At 39.4% G+C, this 25,348-nt stretch overlaps 1 protein-coding gene across 1 annotated transcript in view; it reads left to right on the top strand.

The window, feature by feature from the left end:
- Positions 1-25,348, top strand: part of noc3l (NOC3-like DNA replication regulator) — a 59,910-nt gene that overhangs the window by 14,300 nt on the left and 20,262 nt on the right. The window contains exons 6-10 of the mRNA XM_072557767.1: positions 44-186; positions 8,811-8,972; positions 18,289-18,382; positions 21,587-21,762; positions 24,325-24,453. Of these exons, the coding sequence (XP_072413868.1) occupies positions 44-186; positions 8,811-8,972; positions 18,289-18,382; positions 21,587-21,762; positions 24,325-24,453 (704 nt within the window). The remainder of the gene's footprint in view (positions 1-43; positions 187-8,810; positions 8,973-18,288; positions 18,383-21,586; positions 21,763-24,324; positions 24,454-25,348) is intronic.

Raw genomic sequence — 25,348 nt, 5'->3', positions numbered from 1 at the left:
CTGCTTGGAAAGATGACAATAGAATTTTTTTTAACAACTGCAGGAGAAGAAATGTTTGCTTTAAAGGAGCCTTGTCAAAAGTTGACCACGGAAGAGTTGCTACTGATGAGAAGACAGACGTTACAAGAGAAAAAGATCCAGATAGCCACTTTGGCATCATCCATCCTGACTGAACCAAACAACAATGTAAGAACGTCTGTTGATGTGAAAATATATCTTAAACTGTCTCAGATAAGATTTATATTTAGATTTATTGTCACATGTATGTAAAAATACAGTGAAAAGTGTTGCCATGCTCCAGCACCGTCTTGAAACACTGAAAATAATGCAAGATTTTACAATGGAGTTTGTCCTTCTCTCATCTTCCTGTTCCTCCTCCACTGCTCCTCCAGTCATTGCTTGACATCAGCCAGAGTCTCTGAAATGGGCTCCTAGGTCTCTGTAATGGCCTCTACTGCTGCCACTCCCATGATCTCAGTGTCTGAGCTGGAGCCATTTGCTGGTCCTGGGGTTGCATGGGTCCATATTTCCTGTTTCTCATCCAGTGCTCCTACAGATGCTGCTGCTGCCCACTGTCCATCCCTTCCGCTGACCTTTCCACTCCTTCACATGCCCGGGCGTAGTTGTAGACTGGAACCTCAGCTGGGGGAATCAGCTTGGCACCTGCTCCTCCCTTACTGGGAGACCCTGTGCTGGGGTATGGAGTGTATCCAGCCTGTCATGGTATTGCTGCAGTAAGAATTGTGTCTGAGAAACTGACTCCCATTTGAAGGATGTGGCAGTGTTTTGGATAGACTCAGTGTAGCTCAGTGTCTTTAAATATAAATACTTATTGACTTGACTTTAGTGCTTTTGATGGCTTTGTAAAGTAGATTGCATTTGAGTTACTGTGCCATGATCCTCTGCAAGAATCTGCTAGCATTGAGCCCAATGGAAATAGTATTGCGATATTAGGTATTTTTTGATATTCATTCAGAACACTTAGCAGCAAGCTTCTAATTGCAAAGTATGTCTTGTGCACAGGCTAACTAACTTGTATGAATAACTGTCATAATGTTCATTTTTTCTTTGAAACTGCATTAATTATTTGAAAGTTAATCAAGAATGGAATTAGTTAAACATATTTCAAAAATTGAAATGCACCTTAATATGTTTCAATTCTTAGCCTCACATAAGATTATTCTGTCATCTTCAAGACCTTTTTTTAGATTAGATTACTTACAGTGTGGAAACAGGCCCTTCGGCCCAACAACTCCACACCGACCCTCCAAAGAGCAACCCACCCAGACCCATTCCCCTACATTTACCCCTTCACCTAACACTACGAGCAATTTAGCATGGCCAATTCACCTAACCTGCACATCTTTGGTCTGTGGGAGGAAACCGGAGCACCCGGAGGAAACCCACGCAGACACGGGGTGAATATGCAAACTCCACACAGGCAGTTGCCCGAGGTGGAAGTGGCGGTTAAAATTAGATGTAGAAATCAGGGCCAACCTAAAAGAAAAGTCAATTGCTTGTATGACAACATGAAGTGCTTATGCCCGAAACATCGATTCTCCTGCTCCTCGGATGCTGCTCTTGACCGGCTGTGCTTTTCCAACACCATGCACTTCGACTCTTATCTCCAGCATTTCAGTCCTCACTTTCTCCAACATGTATAGAACCTTCTATTTATGGCCTCTTTCTGTACTTGACTGCCAATAGAAATAGCAGATGGCATTTAGTGCCCATTGGCTTGGCACATTTGTACGTAGCAGTTGTCTCTGTACCACACCTGCAACATCGTCTCACTTCCACAATTTCACTGTGGCCTGTGATGATGCTAGGTCCGGTGACATATTGGCAACAGCCTTCACCGTCTCAGTGGTGACACTGTTCATTCAAGCTGCTGATTATCTGGTAGTCAAGAGGAGGACTTTCTCCCCCATGACCTTAATCTTGAAGGAAGGCCCACTACTATCCAGTTAAGCGTGACACATGATATGGTAGACCTTTGTTAAGAGGTCCCACTAGGCTCTTGCTAACTCTGCAATAGAGTTTATCTTTGTCTTGTCGTCTTGTTCCTCCTCCGCTACTCCTTCAATCGCTTGCTTGACATCAGCTGGTGTCTCAGATTAGACATCTATCATCTCCAAATTTCTGTGTCCATTCCTATCAAAATTCTTTATAATTTTAAAGACCTCTGTGGGGCTACCCTTCAATCTCCTGCTTTCTAGACAAATGTTCCCCTAGCCTGATCAAGCTTGAAATTTTTCCTGAAAGGTTATAATCAATCCAGTAATTTAACTCTGAACTTTCTACAGGGCCTCTGTCTCATTTCTCTAATATGGATGCCAGAACTGTTCCTGGAGCTCAAAGTAGTAGTGCACCCAAGGTTCTTTACATGCAGCATATTGATCAGCAACATTGAAGGAATTGTGTTATAGTTCCAAGTCAAGATAGAATGAGACTCAGAAAGAAACTTGGATGCGGTGGTATTCCCATGCATGTGCTACCTCCCAGGTGGTGGAAGACATCAGTTTGGAAGGTGCATTTGAAGGATCCTTGGGAGTTACTGTAGATGATGTTGCACTGCTGCTACTATATGTCAGTGGCAAGGGCAAAATCTTGAAGATGTTGGATGGGATACCTTTCAAGTCGGCTGTTTTGTCTTGGATAATGCCAAGCTTTGATTGTTATTGGAGCTGCACTTATGCATGCAACTGAAGAGTATTCCATCAAGCTCCTGACTTGTGCCTTGTAGACAGTAGGTTGGTATAGAGTGTCAGGAAGTACTTTACCTGTTGCAGAATTCCTAGCCTCTGGTCTGCTTTTATTACTCAGAATTTATATGGCCAACCCAGTTCAGTTTCAGGCGAAAGTGAGGATTGCAGATGCTGGAGATTAGAGTCGAGAGTATGGTGCTGGAAAAGCAAAGCAGGTCAGGCAGCATCCGAGGAGTGGCGGAAATCGGCATTTCGGGCAAAAGCCCTTCATCAGGAATCTTCATTCCTGATGAAGGGCTTTTGCCCAAAACGTCGATTTTCCTGCTCCTCAGATGCTGCCTGACCTGCTGTGCTTTTCCAGTACCACACTCTCAACACCAGTTCAGTTTCAGATCAGTGATAACCCCGGGATATTGATAATCAGGCTTCGGTGTCAGTAATGCCTTTAGACCTTAAAATGTAATGGTTATATTCTCTTGTTGGAAATGGGCATTGCCTGGGACAAATGTTATTTATCGCCTTATCAAACTAAACATAGCAACTTGGGTTAATATACATATATGACCCTTCAATCTGTCTGTTTATTTGTTCTTTTTAGGAAGTTATTTTCAAATTTTATTTTTCCTACCAAAACCTGCTAGTGCATGCTTAGCTATGCTGAAGTTATTTTGCAAATTATGCATGGAAGTTAATAGATGTCTTTCTGTATTTTGATGCAGTTCTCTTCTCTTAACTACATCCATGAATTTGATGCCCTCCACTAATGTTCAAGACAAATGTGCCCCCAACCTGATCAAGCTTGAAATTTTTCCTGAAAGGTTATAATCAGTCCAGTAATTTAACTCTGAACTTTCTACAGAGTTCATCAGGTTCCCTAGTCCAAATTAACCCTGTAAATGCTGAGTAACATCGATCCCAACACTGATTCTTATAAAATATCACTTCTCACCCTTTGCCAATCGGAGTAACTACCGTTTAACTTCTGCTCTCTCTATTCTGTTTCGTAGCCAGATTATTCTCTACTCTGTTTTAGCCTCCTATCTCCACAGGCTCTGACTTTAATCATGATTTTAGTCTGTGGTACCATGTCAATATCTTAGGGTATTTAAATACTTTGTGCCTTCTACGTTGCCTTCAACAGTCCTTCTATTACTTCAAGAATTCAGTAAGGTTATTTGAGCCTGACCTGATTATGCTTGTTATAGTTCAAGTTTCTAACTATTTGTCCATGATTTTCCTGAGTAAGAATTTCATTATCTTTCATACAACTGACATTAACCTAATTGGTTTATAACTCTCTAGACTCAACTGTCTTCCCTTTTCATATATAGGATCACATTAACTATGCAGAAGACTCATGCAATCATTGAAGTCTACAACACAGATAAAGGTCCTCTGGCCCTTTGAATCTTCACCGGTCAAAAACAACCACCTAACATTCTAATCCCATTTTCTAGCCCTTGGCCCATAGCCTTGTGTGCCTTGGCATTGCAAATGTACATTTAAATACTGCTTCCATGTTATAAAGATTTCTGCTTCTACTACCCTTACAAACAGTGAGTTCCAGATTCCCAACAGATTCTGGATGATATTTTCCTCACATCCCTTCTAAACTCTTAAATCTATGCTCCCTGATTAGTGATCCTTCCACCAAGTGGAACATTTCCTTCCTGTCAATGTCACTCTTACCGTTATTCATATTAATCATGTCCCTTTCAGTCTCCTGTGCTCCAAGGAAATCAACCCAGTCTGTCCAATATCTTCATAACTAAAGCTCTTTAGCCCAGGCAACATCCTATTAAAATCCCTTTGTACCCTCTCCAATTCAGTTGCATCTCTCTTGTAATGTACAGGATGGTTTTCTTGACCAATATCTGGAGGGCAGGTATTGAGAGCACGCCATCTTAGACAGGGTATTGTGTAATGAGAAGGGTATTATTGCCAATCCAACTGTGCGAGACCCCTTGGAGATGAGTGACCATAATATGAGAAGAATTGTTTTTTATCAAGATGGAGAGTAGGATAGTTAATTTGGAGATGAGGGTGCTGACTCTTGATAAAGAAAATTATGAAGATATGAGACCAGAATTGGCCTTGATAGATTGGGGAGAGTTACTTAAAGGGGTGAAAATAGATAGGCATTGGCAGTCATTTGAGGAATGCATGGGGGAACTGCAACAACTGTTTATTCTTGTCTGGCACAACAGCAAATGAGAAGAGAGCCGATGCATGGATTACAAAGGAAATTAGAGATAGTACCTGATCCAAGAAACAAGCATACAAATGGGCCAAGAAAAAAAAAAATGAGGATTAGCAACAGTTTAGAATTCAGCTAAGTAGGATCAAGGGATTGATTAAGAAAGAGAAAATACAGTATAAAAGTAAGCTCGCAGGGAACATAAAGACTGATGCTAAGGGTTTCAATCGATACTTGAAAAGAAAGAGATTAGTGAAGACAATTGTAGATCCCCTACAAACAGAAATGGGGGAATGCATAATAGGGGACAGAAATGATTGAGCAACTGAATACATTCTTTGGTTCTGTCTTCACAAAAGAGAATACAAATTAGATACCAGAAATTTTGGAGAATGCAAGATTTAGTGAGAAGGTAGCACTGAGGGAGATCAGTACCAGTAGAAAAATGATACTAGGAAAATTGAAGGTGGATAAATCCCCACAACCTGATAATCTACATCCCAGAATACTTAAGGAAGTGGCTGTAGAAATAGTATAGGCATTGGTGGTCATCTTCCAGGAATCTGTAGACTCTGGAAGAGTTCCTGCAAATTGGAGGGTAGTTAATGTTACTCTAGTATTCAAAAAGGGAGGTAGAGAGAAACCATGGAATTACAGATCAGTAAGCCTAACATCAGTGTTCTCTAATCCATTATCAAGAACTTTATAATGGAGCATTTAGAAAGCAGTGGCAGAATCAGCATGGATTTATGGAGGGGGAATTATGCTTGACAAATCTGTTGGAATTCTATGAAGATGTAACTAATAGAGTTGACAAGGGGGAGCCAGTCAATGTGGGATATTTGGACTTGCAAAAAGTGTTTGACAAAGTCCCACATAAGAGATTATTTTGGAAGATTAAAGCGCATGGGATTGGAGGAAGAATTGAGATGGATAGAAAACTGGTTGGCAGAGAGGAAACAAAGAGTAAGAATAAATAGGTCCTTTTCAACTTGGCAGGCAGTGTAACCAGTGGGGTGCCACAGGGATTGGTGCTAGGACCCCAGCTATTCACAATATATATTAATGATTTGGATGAGGGAACAAAATGTAACATCTCAAGGTTTGCAAATTAAACCAAATTGGGTGGGAGAGTGAACTGGGACGAGGATGCAGAGATCCTTCAGCATGATCTGGACAGGTTGGGTGAGTGGGCGTATCAATGGCAGATCCAATATAATTTGGATAAGTATGATCTAATTCACTTTGGAAGCAAAAACAAGAAGGCAGATTAGTCCTTGAATGACTGTAAAGTAGGAGAGAGGACTGTCGAGTGGGACCTGGCTATTCTTGTGCACTAGTCATTGAAGGTAGGCATGCATGTGCAGCGGGCGATAAAGAAGGCAAATGGTCTGTTGGCCTTCATAGTGAGAGGTTTCGAGTACAGGAGTAGGTATGTGTTGTTGCAGTTATACACTGCCTTGGTGAGACCACACCTAGAATACTGTGTGCAGTTTTAGTCTCCTTTTCTGACTTGCTCTTGCTCTTGCTCTCAAGGGAGTGCAGCGAAGGTTTAACAGGCTGATTCTAGGGATGGTAGGACTGATGTATGAGGAGAGATTGACTAGGTTAGGACTGTTTTTGTTGAAGTTCAGATGACTGAGGGGGGATTTCACAGAGACTTATAAAACTCTAACAGGACGAGACAGGGTAGATACAGAGAGGATGTTCCTGATGGTGGTGTATCCAGAGCCAGAGGTCACATTCTGAGGATTTGGGGTGGACCATTTAGGACAGAGATGAGACATTTCTTCATCCAAAGAGTGGTGGGCCTGTGGAATTCATTACCACAGGAAGTATTTGATGCCAAAACATTAAATGTATTCAGGAGGTGACTAGATATAGCACTTGGGGTGAATGGGACCAAAGGTTATGGGGTGAAAGCAGGATTAGGCTGTTGAGGTGGATGATCAACCATGATCATGATGAATGGTGGAGCAGCTTCAAAGAGCCAAATGGTCACCTCCTCTATGTTATGTCTATGTTAACTGTGCAAATGCTCTAGCTGTGGCCTAAGCAACATTTTATACAGTTCTAACAGAACCTCTGTGCTCTTAATTTCTATGCCTTGGCTAATAAAGTCAGGTATCCCATATACTTCTTTAATCATATTATATATCTGTACTACAACCTTAAGGGATTGGTGGACATGCACATCAAAGTCTCTCTGTTCTTCAGTGCTTCCCAGGGTCCTATCGTTAATCACATATTCCCTTGCTTTGTTTGTCCTGTCCAAGTGCATCACTTCTCACTTAACCTGAATTGAATTCCACTTGCCTCTAATCAGGCCATCTATATCCCCTTGTAACCTAAGGCTATCTTCCTCACAATTTACCACTCCTCCAATTTTTGTATTTTCTGTGAACTTACTGATCAACCTGGGTTCGTTTCAAGTCTAAATAATTTATATATACCATAAACAGCTAGGATCGCTGCAGAACCCCACTGGCTATAGACTAGTCACAAAAACACGCCTTAGCCATTACCTTCAGCTGCTTGTCATACGGCCAATTCTGAATCCAAATAGCCAAATTTCCCTGGATCCCTTGGACTCTTACTGTTGCTATCCTTCTCCCATGTAGGATCTTATTAAAAACCTTCCTGAAGTTCAGTAGATTGCATCAAAATGTATTGCCTTCATCTACTCACATGTTCACTTTTACAAAAATTTAATTCAGGTTGGTCAGGCGTGACGCGTGATCTACCCTTAATAAAGCCTTCTGACTGTTCTTGATTTATCGCTGCCTTTCCAAATGCAGATTAATTTTGTCCCACCACTTTCCTGTAGTATCCTGGTTTATCCCTTCCTCCCTTCTTTAATAATAACACATTGGCTGTCCTCCGGTCCGCTGGCACCTGTGTTATGGCTAGGGAAGAATTGAACGTTATTGCCACGGCCTGACTGTTTCCTCTTGTGGTGATATTATGGCTTTAAGAGTTGTGTTTTGTCCTGTTTCTTTTTGAAGAGAGGTTTTGAACCAAAGGTGGTGAGCTGTGTATTTGAAGCCAATAAAGTAAACAGCTTGTCAGGCTTGGTTTTTTTTCAAAGTTAGAACAATAGAAACAGCATTTATGGATGGAGTGAGGTTCCCTTGGAGCCATGGTTTTAGTTTAACTTTCAGCATTTGATGGAGTTTTGAGGTTGACTATGGAAGCTCACTCCCTGAGAATTTCCTCTCTGTGGCACCTAAAAGCTTGGGTTCCCTTTCTGCTGCAAGAATCAGATGTGAGACAATCTGTTTTACTGATGTTGCCTTTGCTATACTGGAACAGTTGCTATTTGCTAGTTAAATAGTATATCATTCTGTTACGTTTTACAGTAGAGTTAACATTATACCAATTTATATTCCTTTTGGTTATTTTTACCTGGGGGAAGAATAAAGCGATAAAAGCAAATTACTGCGGATGCTGGAATCTGAAACCAAAAAAGAAAATGCTGGAAAATCTCAGCAGGTCTGGCAGCATCTGTAAGGAGAGAAAAGAGCTAATGTTTCGAGTCTAACTGACCCTTTGTCAAACCACCTTAAACTTGCCTTTCAATAAGATGGTGTAGACCCTAACTTGTACCTCCTTGGTATATTTGAAGGGTGTTGGGTCAGGTCCATAACACTGCCTTCTAATCTTGTAGTATATTCCCTCTTCTCGTGATTATCATGTGTATTTGTAAAAATGCCTTTGCTAGTTCTCCTGTAACTGAAATATGTGCTTGTTGTCCATTGTGATTTTATTATTTGTACAATTAAGTGGTTCTGTCCCCTTTTCTGAATTTTCTTTGTAATTTAAAAAATATATGTACCTTGGATCAATCTTGAATTTGAGAAATAAAACACTTACAAATTTATCTAAAGTGATTATTCTGTTCACAGATAAAAAAGGTGAAGGAACTGCGTTCAATGCTCATGGAAAGGGATCCAAATGTTGCAGTAACGGTACGGAAACTGGTGATGGTATCTTTGTTGGAGATCTTCAAAGACATCACACCATGCTACAGAATACGGCCTCTAACTGAAGCAGAGAAAACTACAAAGGTACTGAATAAATTTGGTAAAGTTCCAAATAGTGCAATATTATATGATTTACTTTGTTCTGATGACTGCCCTGCTATAAGTTTGAAATAATCTGTGTCTATAATAGTTAATTAACTCGTATATATTTATAATTGTTGTGTAGTTTGTATCACGAGTGTGAATATCTATCTATCAGGCATGCTAAATATTGTACTATAGTTGACCCTCATTTGCCAGAATTTCATCCTTGTAAACAAAGGAACCAATTGGTGTTAACTAAACAAGCTATAACTTACACAAGTAGAAAATTCATTAATGGACAAACAGCACGCAGAAAAATTTCCCAATGAAGATTAGCAAATCTTTATCAATATAAAAACTGAAAATTTGGAGAAAGCAAACCAGTGAAATGTCTTAAATATTGTTTTCTTTAGCAGCCATTTCATTTTATTAACTTGGAAATATAATGCTGAAAAATAAAGGTGATGTCACAATGTGCAAAAATATTACAAAAGTTTAAATATTATCCCCAAAAAATTTCGCTTTCTCAAAATCTGTCTAAAACATTTGCCCCCACATCTCTCAGTTTCCTCTGTTTAAAATTTTGCTCCTTTTTTGGAAGTTTGTCTTAGTCAACCAGAGCTTCCCTCCCAATATTTTTAATCTCTGCACAAATGAAATTTTACTTTTGGAAGTGTTTACTTAATGGTGTGCTCATTTTACACAAAGCATGAAATACAGAATTAACTGAAAGAAAAAAAATGTTAATCGTAGAACCCCTTCAGTTAGTGAGTTTTGAGAAGATTTGTAGCTCAGGTTGAGGATCTGGATGTAAGTTTGCTTGCTGAACTGGAAGGTTTGTTTTCAGCTGTTTCATCACCATACTTGGTGACATCATTAGTGAGCCTCTGATGAAGCACTGGTGTTTGTGACCCGCTTTCTATTTATGTGTTTAGGTTTCCTTGGGTTGGTGACATCATTTCCTGTGAGGATGTCATTTCCTGTTGTTTTCCTCAGATGATAGTAAATGGGGTCGGTTATTAATATGTTTGTTGACAGAGTTCCAGTTGGAATGCCATGCTTCTAGGAATTCTCGTGCGTGTCTCTGTTTGGCTTGTCCTGGGATGGATGTGTTGTCCCAGTTGAAGTGGTGTCATTCCTCATCAGTGTGTAAGGATACTAGTGATTGGGGGTCATGTCTCTTAGTTGCTAGTTGATGTTCATTATCTTGGTGGCTAGGTTAGATTAGATTACATTACATTACAGTGTGGAAACAGGCCCTTCGGCCCAACAAGTCCACACCAACCCGCCGAAGCGCAACCCACCCATACCCCTACATTTACCCCTTACCTAACACTACGGGCAATTTAGCATGGCCAATTCACCTGACCTGCACATCTTTGGACTGTGGCAGGAAACCGGAGCACCCGGCAGAAACCCCCGCAGACACGGGGAGAACGTGCAAACTCCACACAGTTTTCAGCTTGTTTGTCCAATGTAGAGTTTGTTACAGTTCTTGCAAGATATTTTGTAAATGACATTAGTTTTGCTTGTTGTCTGTATAGGGTCTTTCATTAACTGCTGTTTTAGTGTGTCGGTGGTTTTGTGGGCTGCTATGATGCCAAGAGGTCTGTGTTGTCTGGTAGTAGTTTCTGAGATGTCTTGATGTAGGGGAGAGTGGCTTGGGTTTCTGGGTGTGTTTTGTCTGCTTGTTTGGGTTTGTTGCTGAGAAATCGGTGGACTGTGTTCAGTGGGTACTCATTCTTTTTGAATACACTGTATAGGTGATATTCCTCTGTTCTGCGTAGTTCCTCTGTGCTCCAGTGTGTGGTGGCTTGTTGAAATAATGTTCTAATGCAGCTTCGTTTGTGGGTGTTGGGGTGATTGCTTCTGTAGTTCATTATTTGGTCCATATGTATTGTTTTCCTGAAGATGCTGGTTTGAAGATCCCCATTTGCTGTTCGTTGTACTATGACATCTAGGAATGGCAATTTTTATTGTTGTTTTTCTCCGCTTTAGTGAATTTCATGCCAGTAAGGGTATTATTGATGGTTTTAAAGACTTCCTCTAATTTGTTTAGTGATGACAGTGATCATCACCAAACAAAACAAATTAGAGGAAGCCTTCAAGACCATCTATAATACCCTGACTGGCATGAAATTCACTAAAGCGGGGAAAAACAACACACTGCCATTAGTGATGATAGTGATCGTATAGAAAGAACCAAAAGAGTTTGATATGGGTTTATTCTCTAGAGGGTAGAGGCTGTTTTCTCTACTCTCTGCTTCCTAGTATTACTTGTGATTGAGTAGTTCTTAAATTACAGCTGAACATCCACACTGCAATGGTTAGCTCATAGAACATCTATACTGTAGAAGAAGCCATTCGGTCCATCAAATCTGCACCGATCCTCCGAAAATCATCCCACCTAGACCCAATCCACTATCCTTTCCCCGTAACTCCACATTTTCCATGGGTAAAGCACCTAGCCTGCAGTTCCCTGGAGACTGTGGGGAAATTTAGCATGGTTAATCCACATCTTTGGACTTGAAAGGTCCTCCCAAATCATAGTTGTGTACCTTCTAGTGGGGTTATCTAGTCAGAGATGGCATAAATTTCAGCAAACTATCAATTTTTCTTTTAAAACAAAACCCCCAACAATTTCCATTCCTAAAATATTTAAAATTCCGTGGGAATATATTCCTATTTTTCTTTTTCTCTCACCCTCAGACATTTCTATTAAAATAATAAGCATTGGAGAATTATTCCAGTGCATGAAGATGGAAAAGCAGCCTCAAGGCAGAAAGCCTGACTCAGATCATGATTCTGACATGTGGTAATCTGCCATTCATTCAAGTTTCCAAATTGTTGTGTTAATGTTGGACACAGTGTATAGGGAGCTGATGTCCAAAAATGTGCTTATTTTTCAAATAACAGGTAAGGAGCAAGTTAATTTAAAAACAAATGACATTTAGTTTAGTTTTGGGATTACTTGGTACCTGAATTGAGGTTTCAAAATACTGCACTGGTTTTGTTTATAAAACAATGAACTTTTTGCTCTTTTCGCCATCTAGTGCTGCAATATTTTAATTGACTATTTAGCATTTGATTTGTTGAGGGACCAGCAAAAACTAAGCTGGAAGAATGCTGTACAATGTGGAATTGTTTAATTGTGTTGAAAACTATGAATGAAATTTGCATAAATCTAATTATAACTGCATGTATTATTACAGATGCATAAATTTCTTGCTAAATTCTACTTGGAATCTTTTCCCGGAAATTCAGAAATGTTTCATAATACATTGACATAGGCTTTTGATGGACTTTTGTTTCTTTGTTATTGTCATTTAAAAGTTGTAACAACTGGAATGCTATGTTAATATAATTGAATAAAAACAAAAAATTTTAGAAATATCAGTTGCATCATTAGCAACTGTCTTTTTTTTTCGGTTGCTGATCAATGTATTATTTATGATTAGATATTAGACATTTCATCATTCAAAGATGTTCTAGACACCTCTGGGACTTGAACCCAGTGCTCCCACTTCAGAGGTAGGAGTACTGCCACTGTGCCACAAGAGTCCTGTCTTTTCATTCATGTGGTCAGAATGTCGCTAACTGGGCTAATAGTTATTGCCCGTCCTTAATTGCCATTTGAACATGGTCATTTCAGAGGGAATTTAAGACTGAGCCCCGTTGCTGTGGGCCTGGAATCTCACAGGTCAGACCTGGAAAGGATGGCAGACTTCCATTACTTCTCCAGTGATTGATGTTATGTGACACTGATCTTAAAACTAGATACTTGAATTCAGGCAGAATCGTGTTATTACAAACTGTATAAAGTAATCATTAATCCATCTATCTATAAAAGGGGATAAATCCCCAGAATCTAATCAGGTGTACCCTAGCACTCTGTGGGAGGCTAGGGAAGTGATTGTGGGTTCCCTGCTGTGATATTTGTATTGTTGATAGTCACAGGTGAGCTGCTGGAAGCCTGGAGGTTGGCTAGCATGGCGCCACTACTTAAAGGTGGTAAGGAAAAGTTAGGGAACGATAGACCGGTGAGCCTAATGTTAGTGGTGGGCATGTTGTTGGAGGGATCCTAAGGGACAGGGTTTACATGTATTTGGAAAGGCAAGGACTGATTAAGGCATAGTCCGCATGGCTTTGTGCACGTGAAATCATGTCTCGCGAACTTGATTGAGTTTTTTGAAGAAATAACAAAGAGGATTGATGAGGATAGAGCAGTGGACGTGAGCTATGTGGACTTCAGTAAGGCGTTTGACAAGGTTCCCTGTGGGACACTGGTTAACGAGGTTAGATCCCATGGAATACAGGGAGAACTAGCCATTTGGATACAGAACTGGCTCAAAGGTAAAAGACAGGCTGGTGGTGTAGGGTTGCTTTTCAAGGATCAATGCCATATCCATTACTTTTCGTCATTTATATAAAGATTTGGATGTGAACATAGGAGGTATAGTTAGTAGGTTTGCAGCTGACACCAAATTTGGAGACGTAGTGGACAGTGAAAAAAGGTTACCTCTGAGAACAACAGGAACTTGATCAGATGGAGTTTAGACAAACGTGAGGTGCTGCATTTTGGGAAAGCAAATCTTAGTAGGACTTATACAAACTAATGGTAAGGTCCTTGGGCGTGTTGCTGAACAAAGAGACCTTGGAGTGCAGGTTCATAGCTCCTTGAAAGTAGAGTCGCAGGAAGACTTTTGATATGTTTTCCTTTATTGGTTAGAGTATTGAGTATAGGAGTTGGGAGGTCATGCTGTGGCTGTACAGGTCATTCGTTAGGCCACTTTTGGAATATTGCATGTAATCCTGGTTCAGAAAAGAATTACAAGGATGTTGCCAGGGTTGAAGGATTTGAGCTACAGGGAGAGGCTGAACAGACTGGGGCTGTTTTTCCTGGAGTGTTGGAGACTGAGGGGTGACCTTATAGAGGTTTACAAAATTATGAAGAGCATGAATAGGATAAATAGGCAAAGTCTTTTCTCTGGCGTGGGGGAGTCCAGAACTAGAGGGCATAGGTTTAGGGGGAGAGGGGAAAGATGTAAAGGCACCTATGGGGCAACTTCTTCACGCAGTGGGTTGTGAATGTATGGAATGAACTGCCAGAGGAAGTGGTGGAGACTGGTACAATTGCAACATTTAAAAGGCATCCGAATGGGGTATGAAAAGGAAGGGTTTAGAGGGATGTGGGCCAAGAGCTGACAGATGGGATGAGATTAGGTTAGGATAACTGGTCAGCATGGACGGGTTGGACTGAAGGGCCTGTGCATCTCTATGACTCTGTGACTCTATAACCTATTACTTAACCTTCTCTCTGCCTTTATTCCTGATGAAGGGCTTTTGCCCGAAACGTCAATTTCGAAGCTCCTTGGATGCTGCCTGAACTGCTGTGCTCTTCTAGCACCACTAATCCAGAATCTGGTTTCCAGCATCTGCAGTCATTGTTTTTACCTTATTACTTAACCTTGCATACAGTGCATGTTTTCATGATCAAGTAGAGTGATTTTGTTAAATTGTTGAATGAGGGATTCATATTCTTCACGACTCTAGAAAGGACTCACTGACTGTGTTTCAGAACCATGTCATAGGATCCTTTAGCCCCACCTGAGAGGGTAGACAGGGTCTCAGTTCAATGCCCCATCCAAATGTCAGCAGCTGCACTCCTTCGGTACTGCAGTGGAATGCCAGTTTTCATTTTTGTGTTCATACATGTGGAGGCTTGAAAGGTAACATGCAGGAGATTGTGTTCTCTTAAGCCTGCTAAGTCCTTCTAAGTAGAAGAGGTGCTCCTAAAGAGGAGTGACTATAAAGCAACTTCATCTGGTGAGCATAATCATGACATTTTGTGCTTGGTATTTTTTGCATGAAACTAGTAAACACCGTTTTGCTCAAATGGAAATAGAAGCCTGAAACTTTTTCACCTTCTGTGAATGCTAGCCCCAATTAAAGTTTTCAAAATGGCGATCGATACTCCTTTTGTCAGGATAAGGTAGAGATATGAATTCACATGATTTATTTGAATGAGCTGTATTACACAGTAGCAATGGCCTGAATATCATATTTTTACTTGCATTCCATTATGGAGAATGCAGATTTTTGCACTGTTGTTGGATTTTAATTTTGGGCTATTCCATTATAGTAGCTAGGAGGCTCATCTTGTAATTTGAAACCAGTTGGATTTGACGCACATTTAATACATTTAAAAAATCAATTGCATCTGCATGGACTTCCTTTTTCCATTTATCAATACCTATAGCTACATTATATTAGAGCTGATTGTAAATGTGTAATTGCGCTTCTCCCTCCATACATTCTCTGGTAGCAACTTCCCAGGCACTGTTTTGATGAAATTGTATCTTAATTCGCTGTTAGTTTAGGTTGGTTCATTGTGCATGCTCACTTGTGATTAAACAGAGTAATGTAGCATGGCCTGGTTACTACTAATTTGAGTGGGCTTTATGCTGTAGGGACAAGAAAGACTCAGTTATAAAATTCAGCATGTATTGCAGTCAGTTGAGAATTGGAAGGTCTGGCAAACCTGCAGCTGGCCGTTAAACTAATGACAGTCGTGTAGTGAATGTGGAGGTTGCATTTCATCCTTTGGTATTGAGGAGTTTGCTGTCCTTCTGAGGGAAAGCTTGCTGGAAAGGTAAATAGTTTTGAAAATCATTGACAACTAGACATGTTGCACCATTAGAGATTGCTACCTACTGGGTCATGTCACCCAGGTCCCTTACATTTGACTGTAAATAAGGAAGACCACTAAATCAGAGGAAAATTTACTTGTTTGACGGCTCCTAACAAGAAACATACATGACAGCAATCTATGTTGGGTTTCTAGGGACATTGTTCAAGCACTTAAACTGTGGGCACTTTGCACTTTTTTTTTGTTAGAACTAGATGCTGTTAAGTTGTGGTTGATGTGAATCATTGAACAGGTCTTCAGCCATGGTCCTGATATTGGGATCACCTGCCTTTAGAACACGTGGTAGAAATAAGAGCAGACCATATAGCACATGTTGCCTGTGCTGCCATTCAGTCTGACTCTGGCTGACCTTAGGCATCAACTCCACACTTTTGCAGCCAAACATTTATTGGAACAGCATTGTGTTGCTCAGAATAGAGGGTGCTTGGAAGCAGGACTCAGTTGTGCATGATACAGACATCTTCTAAGAACATTATATAATATTCAGCAGATCATCTACGAAGGAAAGACCATTCGAAGAATTTGCCAGAGCCGCACAATGTGATGCAGTGGCATTTCAACTTGTGAATGAATTGACGTGGCTATCAAAACAGTTTGCATTAAGTGCACTAATGTGCACTATCTTGATCCAAGCAAGTGACTAAATGCAATGATCCAATAAACAAATATTGTCTAAAAGGCTCACAGAATCACAATATTGCTTGGCAGCTCTGAACAATGTTCTGGTGAATTGGCATCAGTATGTCAGAGGATTTGTTTGATAACAGTTGAAATTATGCATTTTGCAGAGGCCAAGAGAGTAAACTGAAGGCTCCATATCTATCTAGGAAAATGCGTTTGTTGGAATAAAGAAGGTTTTGGCTGTTGTAGACAATGATATTGATGCTGCTGTGATCCTTCAATTTATTCAACTGCGATGTGGCAACCTGGTCAGCAGATTTCCAAAAGAGGAATTGCTGAAATGGCATGCATTAATTAGGCTACAGTTGTCAAGACCACTGATTATGAATTCAGAAAAGAGAGATTTGTGCAACTGATATTGAAATATTTCACTTTTATACCGAACCTTGAAGAACGTATGGCCACAAAGATATGTGAATGATGTTCTGATTTCAAGTATATGGTTGTGGAAGAAATCTGGATGAGTTCCATTCAGACATTCAATGATTCAGTGGATTCTGTCCTAAAAGCTGACTAGTTTCAGTAAATGGGTAAAAACAATGACTGCAGATGCTGGAAACCAGATTCTGGATTAGTGGTGCTGGAAGAGCACAGCAGTTCAGGCAGCATCCAAGGAGCAGTAGTATAGTTTCAGTAAATGTCCATTCTTCTGGACATTTGTGTAACATTTCAAGCTTTAAGTCTTGACAGAGTGTAGATTAAGTCTAAATGCAGAAATAGATTGAAATAGATCATTTTGACAAGTAGTACATTTCATCTGGCCAAGGTATCAACCTGGATACATTATACAATCATTGAATGACAAATAAAGATAGATGTAAAAAAAAACTGCCAACAAAGGAATGAAGCAATTGCCATTGTCAAATTTTGGTTGTGTGTTTAAACAAGATCTATGCAGCATCACCGCTGAATGGATCCCCAGATTTCTGAAATGAGTAAACAGTTTTGTTTGCTTCAGCAGACAGAATACTTGGAACTGTAAAATAACATAAATGCACACATGAATAAACACATTGCAAAAATATTTCTGTATGACTTCTATTCAATGGAAGCTCTGGTTTAAATGTACATGTAGGAGCCACCACAAAAAATTAGAGTGAATATTGGATGCGAAGTTCAGCCTTAATTCAGATTGCTAATATTCATGGCACCAAAGACTGATAAGATGCAATTTGATATTTTTGTAGTCAGTTACCAGCTGAACACTGATCAATAAAGCTTTGTTTTATAATATATTTCTATACGTAACTAATGAAGGTGCAGGCATTGCAAATATAATATTTCTTTCTTACTTGAAAGAGCGTCAGCTCAGTTGGCTGAATAGCTAGATTGCAATGCAGAATGGTGTCAACAACGTGAGCTTAATTCCTACACTGGCTGAGGTTATCACAAAGGATTCTTCTTCTCAACCCCTCCCCTTGCTTGAGGCATGGTGATCCTCTAGTTAAGCCACCACTGGTGGTCTCTCTAATAAGAAAGCAACCCTGTGGTCTTATAGCACTATGGCAATTTTACCCATAGATTATGCTTGTGACTATTTGCGGTATATGACCATAAACTGGCTTGGAAGGATTCATCATGTAACCTTCATTTTGGTACATTCAAAGTCACATGGTGTTTGTTATATACAGCTTTAAATGTAAGATTGTAAAGTGTCAAACCATAAGGAATAAAGTAAATAATTTCCCTAATTTTCTGATTGCCAGTCCTATCGATGCATTCCTTAACAATTATACTGTAATTGGTCTGAGGAGATTCTGTTGAGTTCCTTAAACTGCACCAGTTGAGATTATCTTGTTTCACTCCATTTATTTACGACTTCAGCATCATTGCAGCAGTTAAAATGCAGTCAGTTAGATATAAACAACACTGGCGTGCTGGGGGAGAAATTGCAAGATATAAAAATATTGTATCCTTTATTTTCAGGTTAAAAAAGAAACCCAACACCTGAGAGAATTTGAAGAAGGTTTAGTATGTCAGTACAAATTTTACCTGGAAAATCTTGAACAGACAGTTAAAGGTATGTAATGTTTACAGTACTGTAAGATACATTTCTTCATAAAATTACCTAAATTATTAATCATAATTATGCCAAAGAGTGCCAGCCATGGCTTAGTTGGTAGCATATACTGCTCTGAGTTTCAAGGTTCCTGTTTCAAGGCTCCAATTGCCTGCTTAGCTTGATGGAAAAGAATACCTTGGCACTATTTCACAGAAGTGAGGGGAGTTTGCTAAGTACAAATTGGCAGCCACATTTCCTACATTATCATAGTATCTTCAAAACGCACTACATTGTCTGTAAAATGCTTTGAAATGTCTGATGGTAATGAAAGTACTATATATCCGCATTTTTTTTCCTTTCTGAGATAACTGTTAAGTCTTGTAAAATATCATGCATAGCTATACTTTTAGACCCACCAGACCAGAATCTTACCACTTGGAACAGAATGAGTATGTACATCATGTTCAACCAAACTGAAATTGAATGGTTGGTTCACCTAGTGTTGCCAAATTTAATTGGCCAATTTGCTGTTTTACTGTGATACAATTAGTCCATTACATAATTTGTTATCCTATTTCAGCTAAAGGATCTTGTTTCAAAGAGTAGAGTTCCATCTCTACAGAGTGTTTTAATAATCCCCTTAAAGTTCAAAGCAAGTTGCTATTCTATAAAAAGATGGCTTTCCTTCCTTCCAGTTTTTCACACTCATTTAACACATCTGAGTTTTAGTATTATTAATGGATCTGTCCAAACTCAACTCAGTTTCTGTTATGTAGTAATTCAAGAAATTTACACTATTGTACATAGTAAAGATTTAAATAAAACCTAATGCCTTAACAGCAGAAGGCCTTGCATCTTCACCTCCCCACCCAAAATATATTAAAGGCTGCTAAAAAATATAACAACTGAGCACTCCATACCAGAAAGATAAGTGTGTTCAGAATTCGGCAGGATTTGGAATATCAGATATTCATGTGGAACGGACACTAACTATCATCAATATATACATACAATATATGTAGAATAGCCAGCTAGCCACTTTTTTCTCTCTCACTCTCTAGCTAGATACACTATTTTTTTTGGAAACACTGTACAAGTCTTCAGTCATGGATCCCAATTTGAGAATGACTCCATTACATTGCATGGAGAATTGAACTTGATAACTGTAATAGAGATAAAATTGCATTTCCTGGTTTTCATAATTTGAGTACTGATTTTAAGGCTGTTACAGGTTTTATATAAAAACATTCAATCAAGGGTTTGAAAATAATTCTCGTCAGTTATAGAATATCAGTTCCGAATTCTATACTCCTCTTTCCTCTGTAAGAAAGGGGAAGGAGATATTGTAACAATAACTTGTTTCCTTGCCATGTCTTTTATAGAAAGCATCCCTTAGTCCTTAACATAGGAAAAGATGAATGCTGAGCATCATTTGGAGAATAGTGTGAGATGGTCCAAAGTGGCTCTTAAAATAGAATTTCCATTTTAGATGAATCCTTTCAAGATCAAAAGCACTTCAACCAGCTGATTGATTAGTTTTGAAGTATAGATGTTTTTGGAGCAAAATAATCTAGATAACAAATGGATCAGTGTCCAGTTATTCTGTTTTAGGGGTGATTAGTTGAAGAATGAATGTTGACTGGGATTCTGGGAGTTCTCCTCTTCAAATTGTGACCTGAAATTGTGATCGCTTGTTTTGCATTCATCATTACAAGCAAGCAGGGTCCAAGTGTAGTCCAAATGACAGCAACTTATTTAACTGCCTTTTTCCACACATAATATTGTTTATAGCATTGTCAGATTTGCAGCTTAGTCCTGTGTTAAATAGGACTGCGTGGTTATTTGTTGTTTGATTCAGCCTGAATTAAGAATGGAGAAAAGGACAGAGCTAGAAGTAAACGTTTGGACTTTTGGTAGGCAGCAAGTAAGAGTTCTTTGGTCCTCCTAATGGTAATGGGAGGAAATTCTGGATATGCTGCAAATTGATATCAGTAGGCACTCGAATAAAGACGTTGCAGTTAGTAAGAATCATAGAATCCTTACAGTGTAGAAACAGGCCATTTGGCCCAACAAGTCCACACTGACCCTCCATAGAGTATCCCTGCCAGACCCATTTCCCTACTGTATTGGTCTACATTTGCTCCAACTAATGCACCTAGCCTGCACATCCCTGAACACTATGGGCAATTTAGCATGGCCAATTCACCAAGCCTGCACATCTTTGGACTGTGAGAGGAAACCCATACAGACACTGGGAGAATGTGCAAACTCCACAGTCATTCAACCGAGGCTGGAATCGAACCCGGGTCCCTGGTGTTGGTGACTTACCAGAGTGATCTGGTGGAATCCAGATGAGACTTGATCAGTGAGTTGTGTAATTGGAGCACCGAGAATTAGGTGACAAGTGATAACACTTCAACACTCTTTGTGTTGACAACTTAAACCTGTTGATTTGAAGCAGTGAGTTGTACTTGCTGTCTTGCTATTACAAAGTGTCCCGTGTTTGACCAGCCTTGATCACTTCCCAGTGGCTGACAACATTTCTTCAAAAGTAACACAGAGCATCCACAAGAAAAAGAAGTTTATGGTCGTGAAAGTTGCATTTGACGTTTGTTCGTGGGATATGGACGTCGCAGGCAAGGCCAACATCTATCACCCACATGATACTTAAGAGTCAAATACATTGCTATTGGTCTGGAGACACCGGATGGTGATTACCTTTCCTAAAGGATGTTAGTGAAAAAGATGCATTGTTATGTTAATTGACAGTGGTTGTTATGTGGCTGCCATTAGGCTAATTTTTTAATTCCAGAATTTTGTTTTTATCAAATTTCACTTTTTCCATCTGCCACAATGAGATTCAAACCCACAGCTACACAACATTAACCTGAGGCTCTGAATTACTAATCCAGTGATGTTACCATTATGCCGCCTCCTTCCCTGTATGACAATAAAATTCAGATTTATAGCATTCCAAGCTCAATTCAGTAAAGGCCTTTCCTTTAAATGGCATAAGTGACTGGACAAGTTAGCTGTTCAGTTACTGTTGCTAAAATGTGCTGTTTTTAAACTGTATCTAAGCAAAAACATTGTATTGGTCATTGTCATAAAAAATAGAGAAGAGTGAAGGATAGCATTAATAAAGGAAGCCAGTTGAATATAGCTTTTATTGGCATTTAGCTATTTCTGAATTTAAGTGTATTTTCTTTTTTCTACACACAGATTGGAAGCAGATGAAGAAAAAGAAGAGTGATATTGTTTCATTAAAAGCATACAAAGGTCTTGCAGAAGTAGCTGTAAAATGTCTTTGTGAACTATTAGTGGCTTTGTCCCATTTTAACTTCCATAACAACATTGCTCTAATGGTTGTTCCACTTATGAATGATGTATCAAAGAAGGTAAATCTGTTTTCTATGTATATTTCTAATTTGTTAAAGTCAAGTGATGCATAATGATTAAAGTTTAAAAAAATGTTGAGTCCACCAAAAACTAAAACACCTATTTGAAGATTCACTCCACTCCATTCACTCTACCCAAGAATTCCTGAACAGCATCAAAGACACCAAGATAAAAGAAGATGAAATAACGGTCTCCTTTCCATTAACGTCGATCTGGCCAAAGAAACACTGGCATCCCTACCAGGAAAACCAGAACTACAAACACCAGACAGCACCAACAAAGACAATATTCAAGCTAGTGGACCTGTGCCTCAGCACCCACTTCACTTTCAATAATAAAACCTAGAAACAAGTCAACGGAACACCTATGGGATCACCAATATCGGGGTTCTTGTGGAAGCAGTAATGCAGAGACCTGAACAAGCTGCCCTCCCATCTATCCAACCCAAACTTTGGATCTGTTATGTAGATGACACCTTAGTCATCATAAAACGGATCAAGTTAGAGGAAATATACGACACCATCAACAATATCCTGACAGGCATAAAATTCACAAAAGAGGAGGAGAATGACAACAGACTCCCATTCCTAGATGTGACAGTTGAGCATACAGTCAACAGAGAGCTTCAAGCCAGTGTCTATAGAAAGACAACGCACAAGGACCAAATACTTAACTTCAAAAGCAACCATTCCAACATCCACAAACAGAGCTGCATCAAGACATTATTTCAACGAGCTACATCACGCTGCAGAACCCAAGATCTACAAAAAATAGAAGAAAAATATCTATACAATGTTTTCAGGAAAAACAGGTGCCCAATAAACACAAACTACCGATTCCTCAGAAGCAAACCCAAACAAGCAGACACCATGCAACCAAAAGCTACAGCCACATTACCTTATGTCAAAGACATATCAGAAATGACTTCCAGACCACTCCGACCCCTTGGCATCATGGTAGCCCACAAACCTACCAACACACTTAAACAGCGACTAATGAACCTAAAGGATCCATTAGATAACACCAGCAAAACTAACAAGATACCTTGTAAGAACTGTAAAAAAAACACTACATCGGACAAACTAGCAGGAAACTTGCCACTCAGATACATGAACACCAACTGGCCACCAAAAGACACAACCCACTATCACTAGTTTCTGTATGTACAGACAAAGAAGGACACCACTTTGACTGGGACAACACACACATCCTAGGGCAGGCAAAACAAAGACATGCATGAGAATTCTTAGAGGAATGGCATTCTATCCAGAACTCCACCAATAAACACATTGATTTAGATCCTATCTACCTTCCCATGAAAAGGGAAAAAAGGAATGGGAAATGGCATCACCCACCTTAAGAAACCAAGATTTTCAGTGGGCTTCTTGCTCATTTGTTGGAGCTTTAGCAGAAGAAGCATGGAGATACCAGGAAAATGTCTTCCTGTGTCTCCACAGCTCTACTGTTGAAATTATGATTGGTAAATAAAAGAACCCAGTGGAAGTTCAATCCTTTTCTTAACAGAAGTTAAGAAAATGTGATTTGATTTTTATTATCTCATTGTGTCTCATGACTACTTAATTGATTTTCTTGTAATTCAATGCCAGCCATTTATTGATCTGAATTTACTTTAATTTATCTTGATATGAGTGTAGGAGGTTAAGTTCACAATTTTACTTCAAATGCACAGTTTCAGATAAGTTTAGTATAGAACTTAAGCTGATGGTTTCACTGTATTTTCTCACAAGGATGTGCAACCTTTCTCCTTTGTCAGCCATTGAGGTGCACACTGTGGAGCAAGGCACGCATATGTTCCCATTAGTTTGCTTCAGTTTCATATACTGATCTTGATGTTCTGATAACTGATTTTTTTTACCAGTGGAGAAAAACAACCAGTGCTTAAAATGTCCCTTACTAAATGAAGGACCGAGTTACATGGACTGGAGAGTTTCTTGTAGCTCTTAGCTTGTGAAAAACTTGGTAGAATTTATTTCTTAATTACTTTATCAAAATAGTTGCAGAAAGTTATTCCTCTGGATTGTTCAGTTAACTGCTTAGTTGTTTAAAGATACCTACAATAAACAAAAAAAATCAGAACCTTCACAAACATGAATAAATGAATAATAATTTAGTTTTAATCTCATCACTATCTTGTGATATTGATTGTTTCAAACTTGTATTTTTTAAAATATAAAAGCCCTCTCATACATTATTAATGTAATACATATCCTCCATTATAATGCAGGTTTGAATTGTTTTGAAGATACTTTTGCTGAATTTAGTGCTGCAGTGAATAAGTGAGCTGTGCAGACTAGTCAATCTCAGTTTTAATCTGTTGAATTAACTGATCTCGGCCAAAGTAATGATAGTAGAGGTTGTTTAATAGTGGGACTGGATTGAGGGCCCTAATAACTTATTGCTGCTCCTAATTGGTGTGTTCATATGGAAGTGAAACTGATCTACAGTACAATGGTATGAAAATCCCATTTTATCTTGTAAAATTCTGGGATGAGTTGTTTCATGTTTCTTTGAAATGTTGCTTGACTGTGTTGTCTCTTCAGATTTCAGAAATGTGTTGTGGAGCTGTGGAAAAACTTCTGAAGCAGGATAAAATTGGCCAGGCCTCCCTCGCTGTGGTCAAAATAATTTCTGGACTTGTTAAAAGCAGAAATTATGAGGTCAAACCAGAGGTAGGTTCTAATGGGTTTTAAGTAATGAGAAGATTTTGGTATCATATCATGTACTGCAGTTGTAACTTATGCTGTGTTCTGAATTGAAAGGACACTGGTACAAACATGGGTTTGAATATCCTTGGCAAATTGCCAGGATAGGATGGGAAAGTGCACTAGCTGCTTTTTAACAACCGTAAGCAGCCCATTTCCAGTATTAAGGCCCCAGTGAAAGGCAGGTTTGCAGCCGCAGCCATTTTCCCAGTGGTGGAGCTTGGCTCCTCCACTGTGTGAAAGCTGCCAGCTTGAAAGGAGATGACTTCTGCTGCTGGCTGGGCAGAGGCTTGTTGAAGTTAATGGTACTGTGCCTCAACTATAGGCCAAATACACACAATGACATGTTGATTCCCCAGATCAATTAAAATGGAAGGCTTTCTCCTCCGTGCTGATATATCTGCTGGCACAGATGCCAGTGACTTTATGCTTGGTGTGAACACTGTCAGTCACCTTCACATTGCAACATCTTCATGGTCCACTGACTGCTACAGCAATGCCCACACTTTCTTAGTGGGGCTGGAAAGGTGGAATAAGCCTCTGTGATTGTACTAGCAACAACAGGTACCTATCCTGATGTCAGAGGCTGCAATCTCCAGCTGCTCCTAATTTCCATTTGTTTCCTGTTCCATAGTGTTAGGTGCATTAGTCAGAAGGAAATGGGTCTGAATGGGTTACTCTTCGGAGGGTTGGTGTGGACTGGTTGGGCACTGTTTCCACACTGTAGGGAACCTAATCTAAAGCGCTCAACAAAATTCTGCCAATCAAGTTACTTTCAAAGAAATTAAGCTTTCAAATTTAAAACTGGTGATTCTTTCAGTTATGAAATTCAGTTTTAAAAGGTTTCAGATCAATTGCATTT

The sequence above is a fragment of the Chiloscyllium punctatum genome, chromosome 38, assembly GCF_047496795.1.
Source record: "Chiloscyllium punctatum isolate Juve2018m chromosome 38, sChiPun1.3, whole genome shotgun sequence".
Classification (NCBI taxonomy): Eukaryota; Metazoa; Chordata; class Chondrichthyes; order Orectolobiformes; family Hemiscylliidae; genus Chiloscyllium; species Chiloscyllium punctatum.
This window is presented reverse-complemented; position numbering and strand designations above follow the sequence as displayed.